The 26,502-nt window shown below is 33.5% G+C and overlaps 1 protein-coding gene across 1 annotated transcript in view; it reads right to left on the bottom strand.

The window, feature by feature from the left end:
• LOC143250602 (protein Wnt-7b-like) overlaps positions 1–26,298 on the bottom strand; it is a 53,880-nt gene extending 27,582 nt beyond the window's left edge. The window contains exons 1-2 of the mRNA XM_076501412.1: positions 25,758–26,298; positions 4,682–4,953 (exon numbers count right to left, since the gene is read on the bottom strand). Coding sequence (XP_076357527.1) covers positions 4,682–4,953; positions 25,758–25,846 — 361 coding nt within the window. The 5' untranslated portion in view covers positions 25,847–26,298. The remainder of the gene's footprint in view (positions 1–4,681; positions 4,954–25,757) is intronic.
• Between the last annotated feature and the right edge of the window lie 204 nt (positions 26,299–26,502).

Raw genomic sequence — 26,502 nt, 5'->3', positions numbered from 1 at the left:
TGGTTGGGAACCACTGTCTTAAACTAACAATTATTGACCATTCCTATACTCCTCAATGTCATGATAATTATTTAAAATAACCAAATCTGAATGTCAAGGCAGATCTCTAGAAAGAAGTTGAACTTGACGACATCTTCAAAAACAAAATATCACGACATCTAGCCGGTTATGAAAAGATTCAACATAAAACTAATTTATCTTCATGACAACATTTTTCCAAAAATATCTGTCAACATTGTGATAAATGACATACAGATTTTCCATCATGTCATGATATATGTGCTTAGAAATTTTACTTGAAATCACGGATTTTGTACCGGAATCTCCAGTGGAAAAATCAATAAAGAAGACACCACATTCTTCAACTTGAGAAAAGCTATAACTGAAACCGTGAATGAATATTCTTACTTTGAAAAAATACCATAAGGAAAACGGTGAAGCTTTCAAACTACGTAACAAAACAGGTATTGAAGTTCGAGTTGAATTGCTGGTAGTGTGTTGTTTTTCTCTCCATTTTATTGGATTAATTTGCTTAATTAAATAAGATATGAACATCGTAATAAAGCGCGCATGCTCTCAAGTTAGTGACACTGCTTAATCTGTCACTCGAAATGACAAACACTATCTGTATGATCGTTAGTATAAGGTTTCAGCTTCAATAAATTAAGAGGTAATTAATCTCTGACAATATCGTCCACCTAATGGCGCTGTAATAAAGTAACAGTGACGTTTGTTTGTTTTGTTTTTGAATTTCGCACAAAGCTACACGAGGACTATCTGTGCTAGCCGCCCCTAATTTAGCAGTATAAGACTAGAGGGAAGGCAGCTAGTCATCACCACCTACCGCCAACCCTTGGGCTACTTCTTTACCAACGAATTGTGTGATTGACCATCACATTATAATGCCCCCACAGCTGAAAGAGCGAGCATGTTTGGTGTGACGGGGATTCAAACCCGTGACCCTCATATTACGAGTCGAGTGCCTTAATTACCAGACTATGCCGGGCCAACAGTTACGTTAAATAAGCATATTTTCTTTTAAAATTGCATCTTTTGTTCGCAGTGATCATGCATATATACTTAAACTACTAAATGATTCAGAATGTTTACATAAAACATCTTTAGCATGGTATTCTTTTTTCAGACCGAGACAGAAAATCTGAGAATTTCTGAAAACAAACAATCAAAAATCCCATCAAAGCATATCTTCATTAGAAGGAAATCTAAACTTGATTTCATTTAGTTAGTAAAAAATAAACAATTTTTCATATTTTGTTGAGGAGTTTCACTTTCTTCGCTGAAGAACATGTAAAAACGATTAACTTTCGCTATTGAAGCGCTTTAATAGCTCGTAACTTTCTTGATAATTTAGCTAGGATACATAAAAAATATTAAAAAAGATCCTAAAATCGACATCGTCAAGTAAAACCCACTTTAATCGTGATGTAGTTAGAAACGACTAAACAAAATCTACGGTCTCTGTAATCGTGGACACAGATATGCATGTTCATTGGCTATACGAGTTTTGACGTAAAGATTTGAAAGTGAAATAAAGAAATAATATAAATGAATGATTGAACTCACTTTGCAATATAGCTAGGAACAAAGAGTGATTTGTTTGAAAAACATTGTTAGCAGCCAGTCTAAAACATAGTTTTATAACGATAACTGATAACATTCCTAATTAGTTAAGGTTAGACAGCATTGAGAACCAACTTTGTGTATCATTATCAGATATGATGAAATTAGATAGAAAAGAACTGGAACGTCGTCTGGTGATCAGTTCGTTGAGGATTTTGCCTTTTATCCGAGAACTGGATAAAATAGTTGTTCTTGAGTGACACTAGCTCTTCAGGCTTAGAGTGTGAAGAGAAAATGTTTAATTTCCTTATTTAAAAACTCTAGAAAGCGTTATTGCCCAAATTATCTAACATTATTCAATAATATAGAGATACACCAGAGATTTCTTTGAGATTTTTTTTTGCGTATAGCTAGAGTTGTTTCTAATTTTGAACTGATAGACTAGAAGAAACAGCATTGACCGCCAACTCTTAGGCTATGTTATTTGAATACACAGTCTTTACAGCCACTCTTATAACGCACACATGGTATACGTGCTTAGCGAGTTTTTCTAGAACGGGCCATGAATCTTGTTTGAAAAGTAAATTAAGCAGATAAATACTGAACTTTCAAAGTCATCATGATTACTGTCTCATTTGCCTTCGGTCATTGCTTTACTAAAATTTTAAGGGCGTTGTTGTTTAGAGTCGCTTCACTCTGTGAATCAAACCAACGGTAAAAAACAAGGTGAACGTGATACGATTAAAATGTATTTTACTGTCAAACTGGATTCATTATTTTGGTCTCTTTGTGATCAATAGCTACACAATAAAATACGTAAAAGTGGGGGAGAATTAAACCTCTACGATCCGAAAAGCTAATAAGCAGTTTCGAATCTGTGGTCTTGCATTTGGCATCATAAGTTGCATTTTGTGAGTGAACAATGTTCAACACGTATATATAAATATAATTAATCTGAATTATTAGACGGCTTACTTGAATAGCGAAGTCTGTCCAGATTATTCTATCACTGGAACAACCTGTATATATAAATATCATTAATCTGAATCATTAGACGGCTTACTTGAATAGCGAAGTCTGTCCAGATTATTCTATCTCTGGAACAATCTGTATATATAAATATCATTAATCTGAATCATTAGACGGCTTACTTGAATAGCGAAGTCTGTCCAGATTATTCTATCTCTGGAACAACCTGAAAGAAAATCTTACTTAATATATTTTGTTTCCCCCCGTCTCTTCATAAAATAAGCAAGTTGATGTCTATTTAAGTACTTTGTAAATCACTTAGTTAACAGACAAATGTGCGTTTACCAGAGGGGTGGGAAAGGAGGAGAAATAGAAACAGCCTAATAAGCCAAAGAAAGACAAGGAATCACTGACAAATATTAAACAGATTCCTTTACCTAAATAAAGTTTTAACTAGATCTCTAGATGCTTATTTCTTTGTACCGCTGAAGTGTAATTTCCTTTCTAATTTGCACACATAAAATGCGATCTTCCATTTTGAAGCTACAAACACTAATGGTTCTAAGCTGGCAAGGTTTCCTCAGGTTTCAGAGATGAAAGACATACATTGAAAAGGCGAAGTGAGTGCTTTTAAGTGCTGTGTATTGAATTTCGCAGCGAAGTTGGTTTACACCACATATGCGAATCAGTGTGATGAATAACTGCATCGAACAGCATTAGTTTTTGTTTAAACGGCTAATATTTAGTTCTTAAACGATAACCGCTCTATGCATTGTGAGTGAACATTTCCCCTAAGGCATAATTTTTGCTCGATATTTTGCTCTTAAAAGAAGTGTGTTTTTTGTATAAAATAGATTTTTAAGTACTTAGAAATGGATATCCACAAAACTAGAAAAGTTACTTAAAATTTTTGTAGACAGAAAGAACAGAAAATGTCATTAAGAAAGAAAAGAGTTATAATATTAGTTATGTTTTTAAAAGGTTAAAATTACAATAAATATAAAACTATAACTTTTGTACTTTCCTTCAACACGAGAAAACATCCCATGAACTACAAAATTTAATTCTGCAAATATTTCTGTATTTGTGGCTTTTTCTATGAATTTATTAGAAACAATGATTTTATGATACTCCGCGAAGAAAACAGTTAAAATGAATGTAGTTTTATCCAGAATTTAGAAAAATCCACAACTATAAAGTTTAGAGTGAATGTTAACATTTACTTCCTTAAAAAAAGAAAACAAGTATAGAGAATTAGCAGTCACGTTTAGTTATGTATTTATTTTAAACCCTCGAAACTAGAAGACGTATACTTACCATTGAAGATTACTATGAAAGAAGAAAACAAATGATAAACAATTACAAAATCACTGCTTATTTTGCTCATGTTTAAGTTTTTCAACACCTTCATTTTGTTTGTACTCATAAATTCATGAAGAATCACGCTAATTTCACAAGCAGATCAAAGGTCAAAATCACATAAAAAATAATCTTGTGACGGAGCAACACATATAACAAACGACGTGTTCAGAATCGAGTGAAATTAAAGCTATAGTATTGTAACATTTTCCACAAAAAATAAAGGTATACAAAACATTCAACCTGTAAAAAAATAAAATGTCTGCATTGACAGCGTTTTACTTCCCGAAACTGATTTGAAATTTGCATTAAAAAATTAAAAACAAAACCTTGAGAAAACTTTTGTTCTAGTTCAATCAGTCTGTATGTCTCAAAGTTTCTTTTATGACAGTTAAAGCTATGTGTTTGTTATTAAGCACAAAGTTACACAATGGGCTATCTGTCCTCTGCCCACCACGGGTATCAAAACCCGGTTTCTAGCAGTAGAAATTCGCAGACATGCCACTGTGCCGCTTGGATGGGGGGGGGGGGCTTTTAAATAAAACTGAAATTTTGTTGTTGAAACTTTTTATTCAGTTGTATAGATCTAATATGGAGCAGCTTTAAAACCTATTATAAAGTAAGAACTAACAGTTAAAAATTCTGCATTTATCACTTGTAAGAATTATCCGTAAGAACAAAGTTAACCGTAGTAATGCATAGAATGATAACTGATATAAAACGTTAATGTGTCTGTACGGTCGATTTGAAATTTACAAAAATTTAGAAGTACCTCTCTTCAGTGTGTGCTCAAAAACGTTGTAACCGCCCTCTGGTGTGCAGTTCCACCTTTCGTATCTAAACTGGTGCTGACATTCAAGAATTCCCAACTTTGCACCAGCACTTACTGCATGAATAGTGCCCGGATGTTCCTGACAAACTTTTATTTGTTTTGGCACAAGGTCAGGCACTGAGCTGCAGGCAGTCATCTCGGAAGATTGCCCAATCATCGAATCTTGTTGTGATTCTAGTTCAGATTTGGAGATCCCAATCATAGCCAGATACCTATGTGAGAAAATACATACAGACGGTTTTCAGATAGGTTTATATAAATACACCATTAAACATGGCGCTGAAGTGTGTTATATAACTTACCCAACATTTTTATCACTATGACTGAACCATCCAATTGGGTATGTTTTATAATCTGTCGGGAAACGATTTTGGCTTTTTAGGGTTTGCCAAAATCTTCTACTTGGTTGGAAACTACGCACGTGTGGGGAACACAAAAATCAGTAACGTTGGTGTAAGCATTCTATCTTGAATAATACATTTTAAAGCAACAACGAAATAAACAGCGCGTTTCTTTCAATATATTTTTCACAAAAAATTATCTGAAACTTCAAGTGAAGAAATGAATCATACTTGAGATATTTTTTGACTAGTTCGTGAAAAAATGAAACATGAAAATGTTGGCTGTTTTCGAGTTTTTATTAGCATTTTATATTAATACCTATAAAACCACATAGTAATATAAATAAGAAACTTGAAGCTTTTAATATCCGAAAGATATGTCCACAAAAATAAAAAGCAAACAGAAACTGTGGAAGGGAACTCGTGAAAGTAGATAAAACAAAAACTACAGAAACGTATTTATGAAACCAATAAGCAAACAAAAAGTGTACTAATGAAAACAGGAAGGAAATAGAAATCATAGAAATATTCATATGAATATCGCAAGAAAACAAAATTGTTGATGAAATATCCTAAAGTAATAAGCAAACATAAACGAAAGTAATATATTTTTTTAAGATTATAAACGAACAGAAACCATAATAACATAGTGTTTGTTTGTTTGTTTGTTTGAATTTCGCGCAATGCTGCTCGAGGGCTATCTGCACTAGCTGTTCCTAATTTAGCAGTGTAAGACTAGATGGAAAGCAGCTAGTCATCACCATCCACCGCCAACTCTTGTGCTACTCTTTAATCAACGAATAGTGGAATTGAATGTCACATTATAATGTCTCCACGGCTAAAAGGGCGAGCATGTTTGGTGTGACGGGGATTCAAACCCGTGACCCTCGGATTACGAGTCGAGTGCCTTAACCACCTGACCATGCCGGGCCATAATAACATAGTGATTAAAGTACACAATAACAGAAAGCATGGTAACATAGTGATTAAAATACAAGAGAACACAAACTATAAATAAAATATTTATGAAACATTGGAAGGAAACAGAAACAAGCTATTACTAATATAGTTTTGGGTTTGACAGCTGAGTTCAAACTCTTTATATTGAAATAGGGCTGAAATGATTGTATAGTCAATATTTCCAAATGTAGCATTTCTTACACTTATATTATTATAATGGAAGGCTGGGTGTACGTTATTTGAAACTCTAAAGTGATGTTTGGTCAATATAGCGTGAAGTAGATTGTTAGATATTGTTATGACGTAGTCACAATATCTGACTGACATCTTACAAAGTATTGGTGATTTTCACTTCATAATGCCATGATATTTTCAACTTATCTGTGGAAATATAAAAGAAAAACCTTGCCTAGTTTATAATGATATAAGAAAATCAGGATAACGTTTAGATAATATGTAAAGATAAAGAAATAATAATGTAGACAAAGAGCAAAAGGACCGAGGACGTGAAATCAGAATGCAAACTAGTGCAAGAATTGAATTAAAGAAACAATTTATGGCTGGATCTCCGCCCACAATCATCCTGTTAGAGCAATTTTATTGTTGTTAAATTTCCTTGAAATGTGTTGAAATTTCTTTAGCTATTTGTTTATTTATTTGTAGTAATGAAAAAGGTTACATATTGGGCTATCTGTGCTGTACGAACCGCGGGTATCGACACTTTCAATCTTACCGATGAGCCATTAGAGGGTGTTATTTATTTAATAAAAATATACATGTATACATCAAATTGATCAACGACAACTGGACCAGGTTTATACAGTGAGTGATTACACGTGTAAAATACGGCAAAATTAAAAAGATAGTTCTAAAACAGCCCAACATAGCCAGGTGGTTAGGGCCATCGTCTACGTTTGCGTAAAATTAAAAAATAAACAAACAAATAATTATAAGAAAAAAAAATCATTGCGTCACTTATATCATTCTTGTTATGATAGAATATTTCCCGGTTACTCAGTAAGAGCTTGAAAGATTATAGCGCTATAATTCAGAGTTAAATCGTTTCTGCGGTGGGTAAACTTTCGCTCTGGAGATAAGCAATCTTTCACTAAGTTTTGTCATAAGCTGGTTATTTTACAACCTCTTTTATGAATCAAAATTTAAAATGCTGCAAAACTATAGATATTCTTCGGAAATTGCAGTTTTAAAACTACACTTATTCTTGGCTGTCATGTCGTGATATTTTATCCTAAGATATGTGATATATACAATTTTCTAAATTATTAATAATAGTACTGAGTGATCATAATCAGAAGAGAAAGAAATTAGTCCGATATTTTTTATTAAAATTGTATTATCGTTTCTATTTTCACTTTTTTCAAGTTTCTAATCCATATGTATGTTTATCTTTAATTACAACAGAGTAAATAATGCTGTAATCTAGGCAAAATTGTACTATAATGAGTAATTTTATCTGAATCACAATGAATATGATAACCCTGTTTTACAACTGAACCAATGAAAATACATTCACAAACCGTGTAGAACAACTCTGACGATTATACCATTCCTGGATCACTCAACACGAGACAGAATTGTTAAACAGGCTGTCCGTCTTGTTCCTTTTATTTAAGGCTTTATCTTAAATATTTGATAAGCCGAGATTATTACGTCATGAATTGAATCCGTGATCTGTGACGTCACATCAAGCCACCTGGCGCTAATATTTCTAGCAAAAAACTAATCCCTATTGCACATTTTATGTAAACAAACTACACTTAGTCAAGATAATACATTCCGACTAAATAACTCATCTGTACGTATTCATATTTATATGATTAGATGAATAATCAGGTTACTAAACGGTTGCCAGTTATCGGTAACAGAATACGTAGAATCATTAATCTTCATAATAGTAAACGAAAACCAAGATATAAGTAATTTATTATGTGCTGTGGAACCTAGGATTCATATGTTCGGTGTAAAGAGCCCTAGAATCGTTTCCGTGATTTAGACTAAACTTCTCCGACATCACTGATAGCAGTGAAGTAGCAGTAGAAACAGCCTGAAAAACCCCGGGAAACTGTCTCGACTATCTACCATCGATACTTAGCAAATATAGAACAATAACTGACGCAGCTTCATATAAGGTCAAATATGTTCACATCAACTGGTTTTTTTGCTTTATTAATGTTTTGCACGAGATAGCATAATATATATGTTTATTCGAGCTTGTGAAGAACTTGCCGAAATTTCTATCTTACGATTTTCTTTATATATTAAATTGTTTATATTTAGTGTAAAGCTACGTAATGAACTATCTGTGCTATGTCCACCGCGGAGAATCAAATCTTGCGTTTAAGCGTTGTAAATTTATGAAACGTTCTGCAGCCTTGCCAGGAAACACGGTTAAAATGTCACAGATAAGCGAGTACAAATGCAATGGCTTTCGTATAATTACTGTCATCCATCAGATGTTTATGTGTAGCATAATCTAGTATAATTTGAAAACTATTTAGTAATTTCAGTAATTCTATGATAATTCTTCAAGAATCATACGCCATAATACCCTTACATTAGGGGAAAAGTTCTTTTTGTTGTATTTTCAGAACGATTTTATTTAACTTTTGTAATTTCTTTTTAGAAATTGAACTACTTTGAAAATTTGTAATGGAAACCAGGGTAAATACTGCTTCTATATATGAATAGGCTTACGACGTCTGTTCATCGCATGATTACAGACGCTAAGCCTAAGACTTGGCAAGCTGACAAAATAAAGAGTAGGCAAAAACTGTTACAAATCATACATGTAAACGGTAGGAAAATAGACTAAGCGAACATTTAATAACAACCTTTCTCTTAGCATAAATTCATTTTAATCTCTCTAAATCTCAATAAATTACTAGATGTACAATAGAAACTGTCATTGAGCTTTCAACAGTCATAAAAGTAAGGAAAAGTATTTTTAGAAAAATTGATGACTGAAATTGTTTAAGAGAAACCAGTCCTTAGTAACGTTGTAATCTCGGGTTTGGGTAATTTCAAGATGAACGACTTAAGAACCTGAAACAGTTTGTATTTATACTTTGGTATGAAATGTAATGTAAACATTTACCTAACTTGTAATAATTTATATTGGAAACGTTAGTATACCTATTAGTATACACCTAAATAAGTATACTGCGAAGGTGTGCATACCTGTAAGGATACACACCAATAATTTACATCGAGAACATTTGTATACCTGTAAAGTCTGTTTGATTTTTGAATTTCGCGCAATACTACACGAGGATTACCTGCTCTAGCCGTCCCTAAGTTAGTAGTGTGAGACTAGAGGGAAGGCAACTAGTCACCACCTCCAACTGTTGGGCTACTCTTTTACCAACATACCTGTTAAGACACACCCCAATAATTTGTATCATGAATGCTTGTATACTTCTAATCATTCATTTCAGTCTACTACAACTATGTGAAGTTTAATTCCACAAAAGCTTTATAAACCAAACAAACAGATTAAGCTTAGTAAAGCGTGGTCTGAAAGGGGCGTAGTTTTTTTTCGATATGCAAATCTTATTTAATTTCCATTAACAATAACTATGTCCGTAGGTAACTAGCAGTTTACTGCCGGCGGCGTTGGATGGTGTATTCTAACAATAGATGGCACGCAATGCAGTAACAAATGGTAAGTCTTAGTTTCGAAAAACATGCTAGGATGTAAACTCTTTACTTGTTCGCTGCATTATACGAAATGAACGAGTCACACTGGCACTATACGAACTAAGTATCCCGTCTCCCAGATGTAAAATGGACTCCTTCAGTGTGATGATGCTAGGTTCCATGCTGTTCATCATGTAACGGACGTAGCTGAGAGTTAAGAATTTCGTGTGATCAGTCTTTTCCTTCAGCTCCGACTACATACACGAGCTCTAACATCCTATCATTTCCACGTTATATTCACCTATGGAGGATCTACATAATAACCTTTCTAACAAAATGATATTCTATAAGAAGCTGTAAATAGACGAATTCCGAATATTAAATTGATGTGAGAAGCTTCATGTATTGATGAAGAAATTGTCTCGCACTTAACAAGGGAAAAGTTAGAAAGTACTCTCTGGTTTCACACATTACCAACATCACTGGTGTACATTTGTCAAATAACAGCGTGTTTCAGGTTGAATATTTCAAAGATATTCCAACAACTGGTAGAAATGTGTGACAATTCGTAAATTATATAATCCTAACAACAGCTTTATGACTTTCTTTTACATTATTATAAGTACGAGTTTTACGTCAAGTTAACTTATGTCTAACAAGTTAAGGAAAACTTTTTGTTCAATGATAACACTGTTTTGCGTTATCATCTGGTTTCAACGTATCACTTTGCCATGAAAGAACTCCTTTTGTCCAGGGATAAAACAGTTTTGGTTTATTATCTGGTAGCAATTAAAACATTTTATGTAAAAGCGGTATCCTATAATAGCTAGTTTCTAAATAATAGTTACTTGATGAAAAAAAAACAAAAAAACGAAGTCGACAATTTAGTTTGATTTTTATCAGGATTAGGAGCGTTGAAAGCCAGCACGAGTCCCGAGGGCAAACATCCTAGTCAGGCCCCCTTTCTAGCTCTCCCTCTTTTTTTAACATTTCGAAGAACTTATTAAAAAGAAGACCCTAAATTAGGACAGCAACAAGCTAATAAACAAGATAAAACCATAACAGCAACTGTCTTTAACTCAGAGTATAAGCGTAAACACTTTAACAAAGTAACAGAAATATCCATTAAATCTATGAAGTAAGAAATTATGTTAAATATCGCTTAAATTATTATTTCAACTATTCTTAATCTATGAAGCGTCTATTTGAAAAAAAACAACTATGTTTTTTTACGATTAAATGAAGATAAATCCTGGGGATACTTTGAGAGCTTTGCCGCATAACCAAGTTTCATAATCAAATTTCATAACCAAGTTTCATAACCAAGTCTCAAACCCTTGGGCAGTCGCACCCGTTGCCCCTCCCCTGTTGGCAGGCGTGATCAGTGCTTCGAAATAATTTAGTCCGGTTTGTTTCTCACGTTTCACTGACTGTCTGTTAAACTTCATATAAAATAATTTGATTTTAGAGTGTAAGCTGACAAAACCACATCTTATTAATCTTAGCAACATTTTAAATGTGTTTAACACTGTCTATAACATTTGTTTTTGTGGAGAGTTTTCTTGTAAGACCTGTAACGACCAGGTGATTAGAGTATTCGATTTGTAATGTGAGAGTCGCGGGTTCGAATACCCATCACACCAAACATGCTAGCCATTTCAACTGTGGGGACGTTATAATGTGACGGTCAATCCCACTATTCGTTAGTAAATGAGTAGCCCAAGAGCTGGCGGTGGGTGATGATAACTAGCTGATTTCATTCCAGCCTTACATTGCTAAATTAGGGACGGCTAACGCAGAGAGCTCTCATGTAGCTTTGCGCGAAATTCAATTCTCGTATAAGTATTACAAATCGTCGACATGAAAAATAATTTATATCTTCGCTCATTTTTTATTTATTTTCTTATTTTCCCTTTGTTATTTTGTTACATAGTAACTATTATAAAGGGAAAAGTAATACCAAGGTTCTCCATGGATTTTAAATTCATAAAAGCAGTGACCTGTATTGACGCATTTCCACTGCTATGAAAAATTGACTGTTAGAACATTCAGGAATGTATTCGTTAGACATGACTTCTTCATACTAGTAAGCTGAGTTCATTAATTACAGGAGGCCCAAGACCATTTTAATATTCGAGATTGGCTTAAGTGTATTAGGTCTGTGTAACATACTCACTAGCAGTTGCCACAATGGGAAATATGTCTGATCCACATAATCAATACTTTGATCTTTTTTTACACGTGTATGTCTGATTCTGAAATCCTGAGCATGGTTCGTCTTCAGATATGGAAGGCAAGTTTGAAATTAAAACCAGGTCAGCATGCGTGTGTGTGCTTGTGTGGATTTCTTATGTCATTCTGAAGATGAGAATGGAATGTTTAGAAATCCTACAAAATCATTCATGTCAAACAACTGACGGTTTTTGGCGAACACTTTCAAATTAATTATACCATTATCTGACACTGAATAAAGCTGAAACGTATTTTAGGTGGGCTGAAAATTGTGGCCAGGAAGTTTATCATTCAATTATGTTTCAGAATATTTAAGACAAGACAGTTCATACACCATTAATAGTGGTTGAAGCCGGCTATGATACAATGATAGTTGCATCGAAAGATATTATTTGCGTTTGCTATTCATATGGTAAAGTACACTAAATACTGCATAGCAAAGAAAGAACTTGTAGTATTTTTCTTGTATTACCATCACTATATGGATAGTAGAAAGTTTACTATTTGTGAACACCATGCAGCAGAGAAAAAAATAATTTAAAAACTGAAAATAATTGTTCTATGACTTGTACTATCATATAGTGCACAAGCACAATAATAAAGAACATCTGTCTTGTTAGTGTGCAAGAGTCTAGATACTATGTAGCCGTGAGGAATATATACAACAGCAGTAGCTGTTGACTATACCATTGGTATTTATTCCACTATTGTATGGATCCCCAGTGGAATAAATTGTACTTCTGTAAAGGGCAACTGAAAAAATAGTGTAAACTATAAGAAGCAATTGAAAGATTTGGGTCTAGCCAGCTGGGTGGTTCTTGTTGTACAGACTATAAAGAGCAACTGAAAGATCTGGGTTTAAGTAGCTTGAGTGGTTCTTGTTGTGTAGGCAGGTGAGGTACGATCACCAAGGATAGAGGTATGTAGTTTTGCAGTTGCACCAGCAATTTTAAGTGCAGAAAGTTTTGCTGTACCACTTTTATTCAACCTTTGACTGCAGATTTTGATATCTGGTACAGAATATACTTAAAGTTGTGCATAAAACAAGGACCAAAGTCCATATGTTTTTAAGGTTTTTAATCTCAACAGAGCTAACTTGGACAAACCGTAGCAGTTCATATATGTAACGATGGACTCACTTTTTCTTAATTTCATGATATGTGGTGAAGAAGTAGAACTGTCAGTTGTTGTGATGTGTGGTTTGCCTCGCAGAGCAAGTATATCATGGCTACAAAAGTATGTGGAGTGCGTGAAGTATGCATGAGTTAATACATGCACGTGTCAGCAAATAGGTATAAGTGTCATGTGGCATAAGATATGTCGCAACCAAAAACAGAAAGAACACATGTTTAAATATAGAAGCTAGACATGGTTTTGTTACTTGCCTACTGCACAATGACAACCCAGTTTAAACTGGACTTGTCTTCAGTTAGCTCACTTCATCAAACTAGAGGCTACAATGGTCAAATGGAATAACAAGTGTAATGAAGTATATATGTATTGAAAAGCTGATGCTATAGTCACTGATGAATTTACTGTGCATTGGTTAAACCAGGAATCAGAGGACACATGATTGATGGGTTAAAGTACAATGAAAGCACGTTTCATACAATATTAAGCCAAATGATAAAAACGAAGATTCTAATATCATATTTTTGTTTATTGTTTGGGAGGAGTCTGATGAGGAAACGCCAGTAGAATAATGGCTTGTTTGTTCCATCAGCTGGCTAAAAGTCTAATGCTAATATCTGATCACTGAGACGAGGATTAACTACCTGATAAGAAACTGTGACAGTTTTTTTGCTTAAAAGACTGATAACGAACAAGACATTGTAATATTCTACCTTCCAGGCTATCGAAGTAGTGATTAACGGAGGAATGCCCGTCTACAGGACACAAATGATATCAGTTGTTTAGAAACTTAAAATACACGTGCAACAACTAATACTGTTAGTCGAATTGCTCAGAATATTTCAGTGTGCATAAATGCAAATGGACATTAGAAATTCCAGTACATGTGTAAAATTCCTCAGTGCCTTGTGTAAATTGCATGTTGTCCACAGACGGGACGCTTATATGAGAAAACACATTAGAATACTTGTGCAAACACGAACTTAAATAAAAATTACAAACTAGGCCATAGCTACGAGTATGGAAACCAGTAAACTGTATCCGTATGTATAATGAAGCTGTTGTACTCTTCATTAGGCCATAGCTATGAGTATGGAAACCAGTAAACTGTATCCGTATGTATAATGAAGCTGTTGTACTCTTCATTAGGCCATAGCTATGAGTATGGAAACCAGTAAACTGTATCCGTATGTATAATGAAGCTGTTGTACTCTTCATTAACAGAGGAAATCAATCAGACTTATAAAAAGAATCGCAGAAATAAACTTTATTTCAACAGACTTAGCCCTTGCTTGCTTTCATTGTGATGCTGACGTGTCAAAGATATTAATGTTCTAAAACTTAAGGTGATGGTAGTTGTAATTATCTTGGAGGGTAACTACGTTTTGTTGTTAATTACTGTACTTAATTTGTTTTAGTCTGAGCTTGTACTGGTGTATGTTGTCGTGAGTAGAATGGATACAGATCTGGGTTGGTCCATTCATTACTAAAAGGTGTTGATATATCTAAATTTTGTTCGTAGTTTTTCGGCTGATAGATGGTGTACAGTGAAAAATATTGAGTCATAGTTGACAAAGAGCGTATACCTTTGTTGCTGTGATTACTGTTCATAGATTATTGGGATAGTCTAGATGACACAATTGTTAAATGTGTGATGTTTATATATACATATATAGTACTTGTGTATGGTACTACATATGTATTAATGTGTTTGTGCATATTTTTATAGCAAAGCCATATCGGGCTAACTGTATACTCTGTGCTTTGATCATTCTGTGATTTGTTTGTTTGTTTTTGGAATTTCGCACAAAGCTACTCGAGGGCTATCTGTGTTAGCCGTCCCTAATTTAGCAGTGTAAGACTAGAGGGAAGGCAGCTAATCATCACCACCCACCGCCAACTCTTGGGCTACTCTTTTACCAACGAATAGTGGGATTGATCGTCACATTATACGCCCCCACGGCTGGGAGGGCGAGCATGTTTAGCGCGACGCGGGCGCGAACCCGCGACCCTCGGATTACGAGTCGCACGCCTTACGCGCTTGGCCACGGTGATTTGAGTTGTGTGAATAACATTAGCGTGGTGGTACCTTTAATTTTGTTAATGGCCCGGCATGGCCAAGCGTGTTAAGGCGTGCGACTCGTAATCTGAGGGTCGCGGGTTCGCATCCTGGTCGCGCCAAACATGCTCGCCCTTTCACCTCTGGGGGCGTTATAATGTGACGGTCAATCCCACTATTTGTTGGTAAAAGAGTAGCCCAAGAGTTGGCGGTGGGTGGTGATGACTATCTGCCTCCCTCTAGTCTTACACTGCTAAATTAGGGACGGCTAGCACAGATAGTCCTCGAGTAGCTTTGTGCGAAATTCCAAAACAAACAAACAAACAAACAAATAATTTTGTTAAGTTGTACTAATATTGAACCAGCATGTAACCACGTAAGATTGTTTGTTTCAAAACTTGTTTTACAGTTGTTTTGTGAGGCTACAGAACAGGTCGAAATGGACCTAGTGGCTAGCAAGTTAAACTCTGAATCTGATGATTCGTGATCGCATTCTGTTGTACATTCATATTCTGCATTTTAAGGACATGGTTTCATTACAAGAGTAATAGTCGAATCTCACTATTTGAATAGTTATCAACCAGTATTCACTGGGTGTTGTTGATTAGTTGCTTTCTCTCTAGTTTTCTAGTCTGCTAGTTTAAAATTGGGGATGGCTGGCGCAGATAACCCTTGTGTAGCCTTTTATGAATTTCCATGGAATAAGCTACACAAGAGGCTATATAGGAATTGCCAGCTACAATTTGTAACTGATCAAATAGAGAGAAAGTAACCAATAAACAACAGTCAACTCCTGGGTTACTTTTATCTAATTAAATATTGGAATTTGACCAAACTTTTTACAGCACACTCATCACTCAAAAATGATTCACATTCATAACATTCTAATCACTAGACCATACATAGCTCAAGTCATATTGTATGATACTTGTAATATTCAAATCTCAGGGCCACGAGATATTGGTCAGCATTTGTGAAGCTACAAACTTGATTGATTTTAATTCTGTAGAGACATTACACTAGTAATTTTACTACTGCGTCTCTTCGCCAACGGACTCAAACTTCGTTTTAATAAACTACATATTGACAGACCACACAACTCTAGCAGAATAAACTACATACTGACAGACCACACTATTCTAGCACAATAAACTACATATTGACAGACCACACTACTCTACCACAATAAATTACTTATTGAAAGACCACACTACTCTACCATAATAAACTACTTATGGAAAGACCACACTACTCTACCACAATAAACTACTTATTGAAAGACCACACTAGTCTACCATAATAAACTACTTATTGACAGATCACACTACTCTAGCACAATAAACTACTTATTGACAGATCACACTACTCTAGCACAATGAACTACTTATTGACAGATCACACTACCATAACAAACTACTTATTGAAAGACCACACTGCTCTACCATAATAAACTACTTATTGAAAGACCACACTACTCTACCATAATAAACTAATTATTGACAGACCACACTACTCTACCATAATAAACTACTTATTGACAGACCACACTACTCTACCATAATAAACTACTTATGGAAAGACCACACTACTCTACCATAATAAACCACAGAGCATCCATGATTTGCATCATACTTTATACGTTTTCTACCTCATTAGCTACGCAAAGGCCCAACGATGACCACAGTTTCAGTCTTGGTTTATTATAGTTTTCATCAAACTTCTTACCTAAGTCATCATTGTCAAGCCAAGACTGCAAAATTGCAAGAAACCTGGGTCATGAGTTATAAAACAGAAATAGGACTGGGGTCAAGATAATCAGTTCAAGCCTGTCATGAAGCTTGCCAGGCTCACGTGCAGCTAACTTCCCAAGGTTAGTTTGATAAGAAAAAAGGAAATTATCAAGAGAGCTACATCAACTAAACAATAGTTCTAAAGCTATTCTGGAAAGTCTGCTTTTGGAAATGAGTTTATATGCAGGTCTGAAAAAGATCTCCCAGGACAATGCCTTAAAACATTTGTGAAGTAAATCATCTTTTACTCAAGGTTGTCTGACTGGTGAACCCCTCAAGCGTTATATTTACCTTGAAGTTTATTTTAGAATTAAACGACGATTCGCCCTTCTATAAAATGATTTCAATATGATTTTTTTATTAACTAAAATTGGATCTAAAAATAAAAAGTGTTTTACACGTCTACAAACTGTTCGGATGAGTTAATCTTATTAATCAATATTATACAAAAATAAGTATTCATATATATTAGGTTTAAATTGTTTTCATCAAAAGGTGCCATTTTTTATAATAATTTGTTTTACATGCGTATTTAAAGGGTTGAGATGACGTACCACTAATTCATTTGTATAAATATTTAAACATTTATGTTAAATATTATGTCTGTTTGTACATACATTGCATTTTACAATACTGAGATTTTGGAAATATTAAAGTGTTATATTTTCCAGCGTTATGTGCTGTGAAGTGTTCATTCTACATAAAGATTAAATAGTTTGTATCTTTTACATGGTTTCATAGGATTTAACATTTTAAAGATAACGACATCTGGAAAGACCTACAGGAAAAAGAAAGAGGAAATGTAACATGAGAAACAATAAGAAAAACCTGAAGGAAAAGGGAAGGAGAAATGTAACATGAGAAACAATAAGAAAAACCTGAAGGAAAAGGGAAGGAGAAATGTAACATGAGAAACAATAAGAAAAACCTGAAGGAAAAGGGAAGGAGAAATGTAACATGAGAAACAATAAGAAAAACCTGAAGGAAAGGAGAAGGAGAAATGTAACAGGAGAAACAATAAGAAAAACCTGAAGGAAAAGAGAAGGAGAAATGTAACATGAGAAACAATAAGAAAAACCTGAAAGAAAAGAGAAGGAGAAATGTAACAGGAGAAACAATAAGAAAAACCTGAAGGAAAAGGGAAGGAGAAATGTAACATGAGAAACAATAAGAAAACCTGAAGGAAAAGAGAAGGAGAAATGTAACATGAGAAACAATAAGAAAAACCTGAAGGAAAAGAGAAGGAGAAATGTAACATGAGAAACAATAAGAAAAACCTGAAGGAAAAGAGAAGGAGAAATGTAACAGGAGAAACAATAAGAAAAACCTGAAGGAAAAGAGAAGGAGAAATGTAACATGAGAAACAATAAGAAAAACCTGAAGGAAAAGAGAAGGAGAAATGTAACATGAGAAACAATAAGAAAAACCTGAAGGAAAAGAGAAGGAGAAATGTAACATGAGAAACAATAAGAAAAACCTGAAGGAAAAGATAAGGAGAAATGTAACATGAGAAACAATAAGAAAAACCTGAAGGAAAAGGGAAGGAGAAATGTAGCATCAGAAACAATCTGGAAAGGCTTCAAGGAAAGGGTAAGGGGAAATGCAGCATGAATAATATATCATTTATTTATTTCTCTTATAGTTTAGGAAAGTGGACAGATATTGTTCATGAAAATTAAATCGTTTTGTTATACACGTTAAAATATAGCAAGCATGTAACTGGCTTTGAACTTAGTGGCCTAGATTTTTATTTTAGTCACATACAGTAAAGGGTCTTTCCCCTTTGTATTTTTAGGTTTTTCCCTTCAAATTGTGTCACTGGGGAATTCATTTAGGCCGGTACTAATACGTTACCTAGTTGAACTGGTCATATAATTATATAGAAATACCTCAATATGCCTTTCTTATTTTTGTTAATGGAGTGACATATTACGTGGGTGACGAGTGTGTTCAGCTTCTTCATTTCAATTCAGTTAGAGTCAGAATTATCTTTTATATTTTCTGTTGGAATCGTTGTCGTGTTCGAAGTCTTTGAACCTGCGAATTCCACAACATGCTTCTAAATAAGATGTGTTAACATATATGTTTTGAATATTTGACGCAATATTTCGTATGCTACTGTGTTATTTTATTCGTGTATTTTGAAGATTTAGCGTGACACAATATCATGTGTCGTATCCTGGTGAAATAAGTTAAGATTACCCAAGATATTGTTATTTTGATGTGACCTGAAGACTTAACATGAAACTCTGCCAGATGTCACGTTAACCTATTCAATTCTGAATAGTGGCTTCCACTGCTTGTCATGTCTACAAGACTATAGCTTGGTTTAGTAGATACCATAGTTCTTCAATATTTTGTCAAGCTAACTATAAAACTAATAAAGCATATTAACATTTAAGAAACATATTTATGTCACCTCTAAATACGCCAACATAATGAGCTTATTTTATTTTAAAAAACCATCGGTTTTAATATAAATTTAACCTGGATTTAGTTTCTAATAATCAAATATTAATATATATTGCACATATTCCGAAATTCGATAATAGTCCCTGAAATATATATATAAAGGTTTTGGCACATTGCTGAAATATTAAACAAGTATTTCTAAGATCACGTTTAGTATTCCCTTGGATATGTAAAGTGTGTTATAACTGTTTTCTTGGGAGAATATGTAAATTGAATAAATGTTTCAGCCGTTATCTTATACACAACAGTTCGTTGTTTCACGGATGTGACATTCGCTACATACTTGTTGCATTCAGATAGTATTGTTTAAGACTTACCCAAGACGGTGATAAAGGTCAGCTTATAACACTTGAGAAAACAAAGGAGGAAGCCCTATATCATGTGCTTACAATTTGGTGTTGACGCTGAACATGTACAATATGTATAAAAAGTAATAGAAAATAGAACGTTTACGATAACGCTAAATTATTTGGTTGTAGTTAACCACAAAGCTACACAATAAACTATCTATGCTGTGACTCGAAGTGAGTGTCGAAACCTGGATCTTAGCCTTGTAAGTTTGCAAACTTCTCGCTGTGTGTCAAATCATTGACGTCATGAAAAACAAAATTTCTCGACAAATTTCTAGAATATATACATACATTATATTACATAATTTACATTATATACATACTAGGCATAACTAACGCAATTTTATGCTGTTAAAAATCTTAATCGAATTCATTCCTATTATATCAAAATAAATAATATGCTGGGGAATTAAGCTAATCTAGCTTAAAATAAAGCAGGCTCGACCTATTGTTTAGTACTCAGTATGATAGAAGGTAGATTAATTCCTTATTATTACAAAAATGTTAAATTTACTACAACCTGGAAGATGTGTGGAATGTGATCCGTAAAGTGGTGTTGCTATTCTATTAAGTAAAGTATTAGATATTTCCTTTATACACATATAATAAAAAGCACATTGAAAGCATAGAGCTCTTAAATGTGATTGTTTTGTTTATCTGTATAATATTAAATGAAATCCAGCCACAGTGAAATCACTCGTTATCGTTTGAAATTATATACATGAAACCCTTTTTTAAGCATAGTTATTAAAGTAAGAACAACAAATTAAAAAAAGGTTTCGGTGATATTGTTATCATTTAATCACATAGTGTATGATACAAAACGCATAGTTTGATATCCATCAAAATGTTACATCTTCAACTGGATGTCTTCACCTTCCAAGAAACGAAAGGCAAAGTATAAAATTATAAGTTGACATAGTATTGAAAAATACTTATAATTTAGGTACAAAACTTTAAAAGTTTTTACCAAGCGAAACGGTGATTTCTAGCACCAGGGACTTTGGTTTCATGTATCCCTGTCAAGAACACTTTTTTACCGATTTCATATTGAAAGCACATCAATAAACAGGGATTTTTATTTTTGTATATCATTCATAATGTCTACCTCTATCTCCCATTCTATCACAATGCCTTCATTTATCCATCAGTCTTACATAGTACTTTCTGTTTATTTATCATTTTATCAGAACATCTTTTATTTAACTATCAGTTTATCCTAATGTTTACAACCTATTTGCTAGTTTCTCGAGATTTTAATTTCTATTAATTGCTTTCGCTATTCAATAATTCGTCAAAATGCCTGTTATTTATCCGCCAGTTTTTTAGAACGTCCGCTATTTATCTATCAGTGTATCAAAATGTTTCTAACTATCCACAAGCCTTCCAAAGAGATTGCTATTTAACTGTTTGTTTTCAAAAATTTCTGGTTCTATCTTCTTGTCTGTAACATTATTAGTTAAGCTAGTCGTGTTTTGTTACAGGTAAAATTTTTTGATACAAGAGTGGGTAATATTGGTCAGTATCAGATAACAATCAATAAACCTCTCTTACTAAATTAAATTTTACAGTTTATTAGAATATTTTATTTATCCGTTAGTCTGTCAGAAGTTTACCATCTTTTCCGTTAGTTTGTATCAGTATCGACTTTTATTCACGTCTTTGTTTCAATGTTTACCATCACTTGTCAAACAGAATACCTATTCACCGTTAGTCTCCCCGAATTTTACTATCTATCTACAATCCTGCTTAACTGTCTGGACTTTTATTTAAGTGATAGTTTCGCCAATTTATATTTTTTGAAATATAAGTATATATAGATATATGTTTACTATCTTATTATTATCTATCATCTTTAGCGTATTAAAGTTTGCATTTTTATCAATAGGGGGCTGCGGAAGATTAGTTGAAAAAAGTTGTTTTTTTATGCGTGTCAAGTACAAAACATCTGGTTATCATTATGACAGATATATTTAAATGTCAGGATGCTAAAAGAAAACTTGAAATTTATATAATTGCTTTCATAATAAAATCAAAACCAATGCATAGCTTTTGACATGCATTTCTTTCCTTTATCAAAAATATGTACATGCAATAGAAAATGTGTGGCGTTCAGTGAAGAAAGACGATACATTTCTTTTACGAAGGGAGGGAAAGCCGCTATTTATAAATAGAGTACATGAAGACAGACTTCGTGATAGAATTAGAACAAAAAGACAGGCTTAATGCTAAAATTCATATTGGTATTTACGCTTTCATTCGTCGTAAAACTAGGTAATTATTATTTAATTCTGTTGAAGATCATTCTTACTCAGCGCTCGTATCCAATTGTACAGTAAGTCTGCTATTTGCCTTTTTGTTCTTTTTCTTAGTCTCCTGGCTGTAGTTGGTCAGAACTTTGATTTGATTGATTGTTTGGAATTGAGCACAAAACTACACAATGGGCTGTCTTTGTTTTGCCACTAGGGATAACGAAACTCGGTTTCTAGCGCTGTAAGTCCGCAGACGTACCGTTGTACCACTGGGGTACTATTAAGAACTTAAAAAGTGATATATATATATATATATATATATACTGCTAAAAGTAGAAAGAGATATAAAAAAGGACAAATTTTCAAAGTAACCAAACTTCCCACAGCTGAGCAGAGTAAAGGGGCTCAAAGTAATTAAACTATGGAAGTGAGTAACCAATCCAATAATAACATAATTCATTCATTGAGCTGTGATTTTCGTTAACAAGCCGAGTCTTTCACACTGTCACAGCTGGCATGGGTTAAGATTTGGAATACACTCACTTCAGAACAGTTGACTCAGTTTTTACTTTTATATGAACAGAAGACTGAGAATTCAGCCTGATAATTATTTAACCCTACAAATGACAGAAACACTTTTATAAAAAGGACGTAAGAAACGATTCGGTTTATGTACTCAAATGAGTCGATGTGTATATGACAGTCAGATCCCTTGACTTTCCAACTTAGCAGCTTTGGAAAATTGTTATACTAACCATGACGAGGGAGTTGATCCTTTGATTCAGATAGCGGGTTGCTCGCTTGTTACGTGAGAGATTCTGATTCGATTGTATAATATATAATAATTGAATTATCACATAAATGTATAGTTATACTGAGACTGCACTCGTCCCATGGTGCACAAGTTCTTTCCTAAGTAACTCTTTGGAAGTTTGTTTTAAATTCATGTTTTATAAGTCACAGTGTTGTTCTTGTAAATGAACATTACTAGTATAACAATTCGTTTTTAAGGTTGTTTTTTTTTTAATTTAAGCATTTAACGATGTAAGACTCTTGTTCTTGTTCTCATATCTAACACGAATATTGATCCCAACTCTTCTGGACGTCATTACTTATTTGGTAAGGATTTCTATTATTTGTTTTAAACAGAATATAGAATGAAACCCCAACTTATGCCTTTCACAATGTATTCAGGATACTGGTAGTGTTGTTGAATGTTGTGTTTTAACAAAGACACATTTAGCTACAGCGAGGGATCAAATTCCGGATTTTGGTGTTGTAAGTCCGTAGATTTACCGTTGACCCACAGGAAAACAACATTCTTTATGGCCACCAATCTCTTTTATTACTTGAAGAGTGGTGTGTTGTTATTATATAAGATTTGTACGTGTTTTTTAACGACGTTGTGAAACTGTAATAAATCTCCTAGGCTAATTTGAGTGACTTTTAATTTTTCCGTGTGTGATAAATGTTTCGTTTCCCAAATTCCAATTAATCAGAAAATGTGTGGTCTTAGGTAAACTGAAGCGATAAAGGACAGAAAGTGTCATTATGTTACGGATTTACTGACTCTTGCCCTTTCAGTAGCAGTTATCTTTTTTTTATGTGATCGTTTTGTGCAAAGACAAAAGTGCTTTTCTCTTTAAGTAACAACAATCTTAAGTTGTGTTTTTTGTGATAATTAAAACATTTGTAGATAACTTCAATTGTTTCTTTGAAAATAAGACGACAATGGTATCAAAGAACACTTGAAGTAAACAAGTGTATCTCATACGTCTGAATATTGTGTAACTCGTCAAGGTTGTAATCTGAATGGTCACAGTTTCTATAATAAACACTCCAGTACTCAAAGACCAAATGTTTGTATTGATGATTGAAATAAATGATAGATGCAGTAGCTGGTCTATTTATATCCTTTTTTAAATAGACATTACCTCATATTTTGTAAAAGTAAAATATATCAAATGATAACTTTATGCTTCAAAACTGTGTCTGGTTATAAAGATAACTTCTCGAATTTTTTTTATTTTTGTTGAACTATGTTTTCCTCTATCGCTGACGCTAATAACGACAGCCTTCCATCTACTCTCTCTCATTTTTAAAGTCGTCCCTAGAGACTTATGAAAACTAGATGTAAATATATAGAATGTGTCCCAAAATTATTTCTGCGTACCACTGTTCACTGTTTTGATTTTCATTAATCTCTGGCACTGCTTTCCCAACACCTGCAACACCTATTACTTCAAAGGTTCTTCTTGATGTGGACAATACCAAGTGTCATCCCTAGTTAGACCCTAAGGGAAGTCGTCAGGAAATGATTAAAAGAAACAGCTACCTTACTTGTTCAGCGGTATAGAGACAACGGTGTTTCTATGATTATGAAATGTTATAATCAAAATAGGCCTACAAGACGAAAAAGAAAGAGACTTGTTTAGCAGAGACTTGCGAAAGATAAAAAAGGAACTGAAAATGTGAGAGGAACTGAATAAATTGAGAGAACGGTGAAGAAAGAAAAAATATTATCAATAAGAAATAGGAAATAACTCTAAATCTTTGTGCTGATGATTATAGTGATAAACAGGAAGTTAATTATATGTATATGTTAGTGAGTTAATTTCTGATAGGAATGAGTACAATCTAAAAGCACTGATAAATATAATCAGGAAGAAAATAGTACGATCGTAACGAAACGATCTACAGCAATTATCTTTGACATAGATGGCTGTTATCAGCAACCAAGACATTTTATATATAATAATATGTGGATATAAATATGAGTTTTCTTGATTCCAACAGAGTTCGACTCCGTATATGTTATATATAGAGTGACTTTTAAACCTCATTAAATATTTTTCAAATTATGTTTTTATATCCTGATTTATCTACCTATATATAAATACATATATGTATGTACATTTTATCTTCATAGTGTTTTTTGTATTGTTATTGAACGGCCGATCGTCTGTAGTAATTATTTGCATTTTTATCTTTGAACTTTAAAAAGTCAAACATATTCTTTACTTAGATACCTTGTAGTCTCTACAAGTATTTCATAACTTGTTTTATTTCTGCGCAGTACTTACTGTCATAATGCAAACAATGCTGATTTTAAAATTTTAAATGTCATAGTTACGTAAACACTGAATTTGTTATATAATTAACATCAATGCTAAATATTTTAATGATGACTAATATTAGTCAAAATACTAGAAATGTAAAGCCAGTTTCCTAATATTAACGCTATAAATGCCAATCATATTAAAATATTTCGCAAAATGTAAACAATAAATAAAACAATGCTAGAAATGCTATCTTTAACTGAAGTTAATCTTGGGTATCTCAGTAATAACTAAAACCAATAATAATAATTTCAGCAATAGCTAAAATCAGCACCAAAACATTAACAGTAATTATTACCTATTTTGTAATTTAGTAACAACTAGAACTACCACAATAAATGTTAGCTATAACTAAAGTCAATACTGAATTGTCAAAAACAATTAAAATCATAACGAAAGTGCTGAGAGCAGGCACACTATATGATACGATGTAGTTACACTGTATTCATGCGAGACAAAATGTAGACAGACAAAAACAGATAGAAAGAGACACATATTTATGATCAACGAAAGAAAGACAGAAAGTGACACTTGCAACTCAGAATATATATATATATATGGATCTAAAACACGGAGAAATAAGATAAACAATCGTGTGACAGGGAAAGACAGGTCGGTAAAATGATGTATAATTATCTCAGCTAGTTACTTACATCCAGCTGCCTGATACTTGTTTCAGTACAGGCACTAAGCACTGAATACAAATAATCCATACCACGATTGAAGTTCCATAAATCTTCATCTTCCTATTATTTAATACGTTTTATTTTTTTTTCTTACAGTATCCTGTGTTTCTATTCCTGTATGTTGAACTTCTCAGGTTTTGTACACTCGAAGACGTCCAAGTCACTTGCATACAGTAACTTATTGTATGTATTGTTACGGTCTGGAGAGGTTAAGTACATGTATCAAGGTAAGATTCAGTGGTAACATACATGATGATTTCAATATCATGGAATTTTAAATTTTCGAGGTCGGTGGTCCGGCAAAAAATGAATATTTAAAGAAAATAAGCAGAAAAACAAAACTGTACTCTGGGCAGTGCGGAATAATCAACATTATTTAGTTTGTCTTTTCTTACTTTACGAAATCTATCAACATCACACGAGCATTGCCTTGATAACGATTTAAAGCGCGTGTCGCGCGTGGACGGGTTCTGTCAGCACGAACGAACACCTCTACCAAGTATACGTTCCCGACATGAGTTTCCAACTGAGTTCGCGATAAGATACGCCAATAGAAACAGTAGAGGTTTCTTATTGGCGGAAATATCGTGTAAAAATAAGCACACGAAAAATATTATGATCTTATTGGTTGTGTAAGTTATACGTCAATACAATAATTTCGTCATAGACTTTTTCTTGTTTTCAAGTAAAGAACAAAAACTGGAGATTGACA

This window comes from Tachypleus tridentatus, chromosome 5 (assembly GCF_004210375.1).
Source record: "Tachypleus tridentatus isolate NWPU-2018 chromosome 5, ASM421037v1, whole genome shotgun sequence".
In the NCBI taxonomy this organism is placed as follows: domain Eukaryota; kingdom Metazoa; phylum Arthropoda; class Merostomata; order Xiphosura; family Limulidae; genus Tachypleus; species Tachypleus tridentatus.
This window is presented reverse-complemented; position numbering and strand designations above follow the sequence as displayed.